Source organism: Selaginella moellendorffii, unplaced genomic scaffold (genome assembly GCF_000143415.4).
Source record: "Selaginella moellendorffii unplaced genomic scaffold, v1.0 SELMOscaffold_90, whole genome shotgun sequence".
Lineage (NCBI taxonomy): Eukaryota > Viridiplantae > Streptophyta > Lycopodiopsida > Selaginellales > Selaginellaceae > Selaginella > Selaginella moellendorffii.
The window spans coordinates 666,447-673,453 of record NW_003314351.1 but is presented as its reverse complement, the minus strand read 5'-3'; the positions used below and the strand labels follow the sequence as shown (position 1 = coordinate 673,453).

Genomic DNA, 7,007 nt, shown 5'->3' with positions numbered 1-7,007 from the left:
GCATTAAAAATAAAAAAGAATTTTTAATTTGTTAATCTCTCTCACATCAGAAAGACATTAACTGTTTCACATGTGGCTTTTTTGTGGTTTTGTGCTCTCTTCTCTCTTGCTGGCTCTTGCACTCTCTCATCTCTCTTGCAGCACTCTATCATGCACTGTTGTCTCTCTTGCCTTGGTCCAACATGCAGCTTTATCATTTGAGCTTCTCTCCATGTAGGATGTCTCCATTTTAGGGGTTTAGAATGACAGAGTGTGTTTGGAGGAGAGATGACAACTTATGGCCGCTGGGTTTCCCCTAGCAAGCCACAAGCCATACTGGAACTGGCAGAACAGGGGCTCTGAGGTGTCATATAAGGTGCAGTTGCCCCTGAACGCCCCATTGCCGCAGAATCTTGCAGGAAATTGGCAAAGAACGCACTTTTAGTGATTAGATCTGCTCTGGGCCACTGCAGTGCCACCAATCAGCTGTCTCAGCTCAAAATTCTCTCATCAATTCTCTCAATCCTCTCTGGATGCTAGACGCCAGCTTTGACTACGTGGTCAATGTCGGTCAAAGGGAAGCTCAAGGGTATATTAAGGCATGTTAGGGTAAGGGACTTAACCTACCCTAGGGCTCAACATGGAGCGGCGGCATAGTGGAGCTTTTGAGGTAGCTCGGGGGTGGTTGGGTGGTGAGGAACCTCAAGAGGTGGCGTAGCATAGTCTAGGGCAACTAGATCTTTGTCTTTTTATGCCGGATCATAACATTGATATCAGAGGATTGGTTGCGATGGCCGACCAAGCTGAACGCTGGAATCCTATTGTCGATGGTGGTGCCAACGATGGTGCCGACGAAGCTGCAGAGATTTGGACCATTCAAGATGTGGTTCATGAGCTGCGAGCCCTTAATCGAAATCAGCAAGAGATGCAAGACGAGATGCATGGCATGATGGATACCATGCGTGGGCGTGTTGAGGCACTCGAGGCTGGACGGGGTAGCGCTCCAAGTAAACCTTCTTTGGTAGATCGACTCAAGATTCCAACCTTTTCCGGTGATGGTGGTGTGGACGAGTGTCTCGCTTGGCTAGCCAATGTGAAGAAGTTCTTGGCTGCTAGAGGAACTCCAGATGCAGAGGCTTTAGTGGCTATTCCGATGGTTTTGCGTGATGCGGGTCTTCGATGGTGGAATTGGCTTGAGGAGTCCCGTGTTGCGGATAAGAAACCACCAGTGTCTACCATGGATGAGTTTGAGGCTTCTTTCCGTTTACGTTTTGCCCCTCATTACGACGTGGAGAATGCTCTTATAGAACTTCGCCATTTCCAGCAAGGGAAAATGACACTCGGGGATTATATTGAGAAGCTTACTCGCTTGATTAGTCGTGTTCCAACGAAGGATCCAGATCAGAACAAGTCCTACTTCATTGATGGCCTACATAGTGAGAGCATGCGGCAACACTTGTGTCATTCTCAGCCTACAAAGAGTTTGGAGGAGCTCTTTGATGCGGCTCGTCGACTTGACAATGACAAGCACAAGTCTCGCAAGCGTTCGCGGAGTCCTTCTGTCGAGAATCGTCATGATGATCGCCGTGGACACAAGGATGGGAACAAGCATCACAAGTTGAAGTTGGTGGTGACTACTTCAGATGCAAAGGGGTCCAAGAAGCAGAAGTTCTTTGTGAAGAATTATAGACAGGGTTGTCATCATTGCGGCGAACTTGGACACTACAAGGCTGATTGTCCACAGTTGAAGAACAAGCAGCAGGACAAGAAGAATGGCCAATCATCTTCTCACAGTAAGTCAGATACTAAAAAGTTGCAAGCTTTACAGCGTGAGGATGATGAGAACGACCATTCCGGTCAGAGGAAGAGACTTTCGATCGTTGCTCGTCAACTCAACTGTGTGTGGAACAAGATGGAGCTCGAGGATACGCATGAATCAGCTTTAATGCTAGAGGGCGTGTTTCGTGGCGATCCAGTGCAGATTTTACTGGATAGTGGGAGCGATGACAACTTTGTTTCGGCAAAGTTTGTTGTGGAGCATCGCCTAAACACACGTGGAGTTCTTCCATACACAGTGGAAGGTGTAGCTACCTCTGCTCAGCATTTTGATGCTTGTGTCGAGGGGCTGGAAGTGTTGGTTGGCAAAACCACACTTGTGGAGACTTTTTATCTCGCGCATATCCATCGTGTGGATCTCATTCTTGGGATGCCATGGTTGGTGAAGGTGGATCCAGAGATAAAGTGGAGCATTAAGCGTATCTCGCTGGAGTATGGTGGTGTTAAAGATGTGTGGTTTGGCGAGGGCGTTCAACCACCAGTTGTTATGCTCTTTGCTACATCTTTGAAGTGGGCTTGTCGTAATGGAAAAGCACTTTCAAGTTACTTGCTGTTTGTTCGTGACTTGGGGGACCAAGGCACGTGTGGGGGAGAAGCAGCAGTACGGGATGTACTTGATGAGTTTTCTGATGTTTTTCCATTTGAACTTCCTCATGGATTGCCTCCATTACGAGGTGTGGAGCATGGGATTACATTGGAGCCGGGGACACGGCCAATTTACCGGTGTCCATTCTGGTTAAGTTATGCGGAGGAGCAAGAAGTTCAACGACAAGTCAAGGAGTTACTTGAGTTTGGATTTATTCAGCCAAGTAAATCTCCGTTTGGTGCTTCAGTCTTGCTTGTGAAGAAGAAGGACGGTTCAATGCAGATGTGTATTGACTACCATGCTTTAAACAAGAAGACAGTGAAGGATAAGATGCCGATGCCACGTGTGGATGATATCCTGGACAAGCTTGGTGAAGCACGAGTGTTTACCAAGATTGATCTAAGGAGTGGATATCATCAGATTGCAATGGATGATGCATTTATCTCCAAGACGGCATTCAATACAAGCTTCGGACATTTTGAGTTTACAGTTATGCCGTTTGGTTTGACGAATGCACCGGCCACATTTACTCGGTTGATGATGGAGGTATTTGGGCGTTATCTTCATGAGTTTGTGGAGATTTTCTTGGACGATATTCTTGTTTTTAGCAAGAATATGGAGGAGCATAGGGTGCATTTGCACAAAGTTCTTTTGTTACTTCGAGACAGCAAACTTTATGCGAAGAAGAGCAAATGTGAATTTGCAAAGTCGGAGGTGGAATATCTAGGCCATATTGTGACATCTAAGGGTGTCAAGACGGATCCAAGGAAGGTGGCTGTGGTGGAAAACTGGCCTACACCGACTACAATGGCCAAGTTGCGCAGTTTTCTTGGTATGGCTAGTTACTACCGACGTTTCCAGCATAAGTTTGCAGAGGTGGCTATTCCTTTGACGCGGTTGTTACGCAAGAATGTGCCATTCGAGTGGAAGAAGCCACAAGAGGAGAGTTTTGTGGCGCTGAAACGATTGTTGAGCGAAACTCCAGTGCTTCGCATTGCTGATCCATCGAAACCTTACGAAGTGACATGCGATGCGAGTGGTTATGCACTGGGAGGAGTTCTCATGCAAGAGGGACAGCCTATTGCATATGAGAGTCGAACTTTGAATTCCGCAGAGCAACGCTATTCCACATATGAGCAAGAGTTACTCTCTATTGTTCATGCTTTGCGGATGGCAGCACTATCTTTATAGTGCAGTGTTCGTGGTGTTGACAGATCACAAACCACTTGTGTATCTTTTCACACAGAAGGAGTTGAACACTAGGCAAGCTCGTTGGATGGTCAAACTCATGGAGTTTGGGGAGTTTCCTATTGAGCATCGTCCGGGAAAATCAAATGTGGTGGCGGATGCTTTATCTCGTGTTCGTCATGTGACGACATTATGAACACGATTTTGTCATCATTTGAGTAAGGTGGTCAGCGAGTTTGGGCAGTTGGTTGAGCATGCTCAGGCTTAGGATGCTGAGGTGGCCTCTTTGCGAGCCCAGATGGAAGCCCCTTTCTCATTGGTGGATGGGATTCTCTACTACAATGGCCGTGTATATTTGCCACAGGTGGATGTGTTAATTACTCAAGTTTTATTCCACTATCATGATCGTCCAGAGGCCGGTCATTTTGGGGGGAAGAAGACGTATGAGTTGATTAAGCGCAACTTTTATTGGAGGAATATGAAGGCTGATATCCTCAAGTATTGTAAATCATGCGAGCTTTGTCAGCGGGTTAAGGTGCCACGGGAGAAGCCGGGGGGACTTTTGCAACCTTTACCTATTCCTCAGAGCCGTTGGTGTAGTATCTCTATGGACTTCATCACTTGTTTGCCACAAACACAGAGGCAAAAGGAGCAAGTGTGGGTCATAGTAGATCGGTTAACGAAGTATGTGCGGTTGTTGGCTCTTCGGAAGACTGTCACTGCCTCAGACATGGCTGCGGTTTACTTGGAGAAGGTTTTTCCTGATTTTGGTTTGCCAAAGGACATCATTAGTGATCGAGATTCAAAGTTCACCAGTGGATTTTGGAAAAGCTTTGCAAAGGCTATGCAAGTGACTTTGAAACTCTCAAGTGGAGATCATCCTCAGACGGATGGGCAAACTGAGCGTGTGAATCAGGTGGTGGAGGATATGCTACGTTGTAGCATTGGTCAAAGGCAAGGACAATGGGATCTATATCTTCCGTTGGTGCAATTTGCTTACAACAATAGCCAACACAGTGGAACCAAGCTAAGTCCTTACTTTGCCATGTTTGGAAGGCATCCTCAAACAGCGGTGGAGTTGGGATTGCATTTGAGTAAGGACGTTCAAGATAAACTTGATTCCGAGGCAACTGATCTGGCCACAGAACTTGATGAGATTCTGGTGGTGTGCAAACGGAATTTGCAAGCAGCTCAGGACAGAGCAGAGAAGTTTGCCAATGAGCATCGCCAATTCCGGGAATATAAGGTGGGTGATCTCATCTTTGTGCGAGTGATCTTTCCATCAAGTGAGCGACGGAACACCTTGGTGCCTTTACGGACAGGGAAGAGTGATAAACTCTCCCATCGATATGCTGGTCCATATGAAGTGCTAGAGCGCATTGGTAAAGCGGCTTATTGAGTGCGGCTGCCAGTTGGGGTGAAAATTCATCCGGTATTTTATGTCAGCCAGTTGAAAGGTGTACTATCTCGGAGTGACGGGCCCAATGCCTCCTTGATGTATATGGCTGTGGAAGATGGACCAGGAGCTTGAGCAGGATTCCCCAGAAAGGGTGATCACCGGTACAACTTGTCCTTGGGACAAGGACTTTGTTGGGGGGGAAGAATTGTTAGGCACCAGCTTTGACTATGTGGTCAACATCGGTCAAAGGGAGGCTCAAGGGTATATTAAGGCATGTTAGGGTAAGGGACTTAACCTACCCTAGGGCTCACAGTGGAGCGGCAGCGCAGTGGAGCTTTTGAGGTAGCTCGGGGGTGGTTGGGTGGTGAGGAACCTCAAGAGGTGGCATAGCATAGTCTAGGGTAACTAGATCTTTGTCTTTTTACGCCAGATCATAACACTGGAGGAGTCTCTCCAATCTAAGGACACTGTTACATTTTTAGACACTTGTAAACACAAAATCCCAAAAGATGGGAGTGAGGCCCAACCTGACTCTACTTCATTACTGACACGAACCACGGGAATATTCCGAGAATATTCTATGGCCTGTGGGATTTAAGGCCGTAACGCCTTAAGGGTTGGGAGGTTGGCCTAGGGTTCGCTCTCTTGTTCGTTTCATTGGTATCGGAGCAGCACGTTCTTTTGGGGATGGCGGGAGAGCAAGATATTGATCTTGATGAGGAGTATGGCGTTAGTGATGATAGTCATGACGATGTGGAAGAAACTCTTGATGATGTTGTTCTGTGGCAAGGACGCCAGATTTCTGCGGTTCAGAGCGACATAAAGGAGGTTAAGGATTCCGTCAATCTCATTAAGGATTTCTTGCTTCGCATGGACCCTCAAGGATTGAATCGATCTCATGTCCGTGATTACCATTGGTATGTCAAGCATGCCAAGGATTATGGTATCGTGGAATGGAAATCATCACCGGATGTTTGTGATAGTCACGAGGTTGATTCTTGGTTGGAATTGTGGGAAAGTTGTTGGTCTCACAATCCTTGTGAGGATAAGGTGAAGATAGATTTCTTTGTGACAAAGCTTACGGGCCATGCTTCTTCGTGGTGGAAGAATTACATCAAAGCTAATCCGACGCCGACTTCTTGGACTGATTTGACAAAAGTTTTCCGCGCTTCATTTGTCAAGAAGTTTGAAGAGGTTGATCTCGTGAATCAGTTGTTAGAGATCCGGCAGGGGACTTTGTCTTTGGATGTGTATGCCCGCAAGTTCCGTGATCTTTGCCTTAGTCTCACGGGCACCTATAATGAGCTGCTAAAGGTGCAATGTTTTATCAAAGGATTGAGCTCGGTGGATGTGCAGCAGAAGGTCAAGAAGGATTTTCCAGCAACATTGACTGATGCTATCACTAAGGCTCAGATCTTTTCGCCCGAACCGTCAGTCAACTCGGTCAACTCTGGTAAACGAGATAGTCCACGGAGTAGTCAACGTGATGACCAGCTTGCTAATTCTTCATATTTGGGGAAGAAACGGTCGTTATTCCGTTGTGGCTCGAAGCATGAAGATGGTAGTGAAGCTAAGAAACTTCGTTTGGACCAGCGAGAGAAAGACAAGGCGGAGGGCAATTGTTTTCGTTGCCATAGAGCTGGACATCAAAGCAAGGATTGTTCTGAAGGGGTCAATGAATGATAAGGTGACTGTGGTGGAAATTATGGGCAATGATGTGAGTGAATGCTTTTGAGGCCGTATTGCTTCAAGTTAGGCATTCTCTCGCCTTCATGAGCCACAAGTTTGATGCCACACAGTGGAATTGACCTACTCGAGAATGGCAATATTATCTATATGGATCGGACTTCTATGTAGATTCAAATCATCAGTCTCTCTAGATATGGATCTTCGAGGCTGCCTTGCTCGTTGCCAAGAGTTCCTGCAGGAAATGTCTGTTAAGATCCGGTACAAGCATGGAGGTGATAATAAGGTGGCTGATGCATTATCCAGGATGGTAAATTCTATCTCGTTTGTGAA

The 7,007-nt window shown here is 46.6% G+C and overlaps 1 protein-coding gene across 1 annotated transcript; it reads left to right on the top strand.

The window, feature by feature from the left end:
• Window positions 1-5,675: 5,675 nt before the first annotated feature.
• On the top strand, window positions 5,676-6,671 carry LOC112341797. The gene has a single exon (XM_024662518.1). It carries the CDS (start codon window positions 5,676-5,678, stop codon window positions 6,669-6,671), a length of 996 nt encoding a protein of 331 aa, XP_024518286.1.
• Window positions 6,672-7,007: the final 336 nt, after the last annotated feature.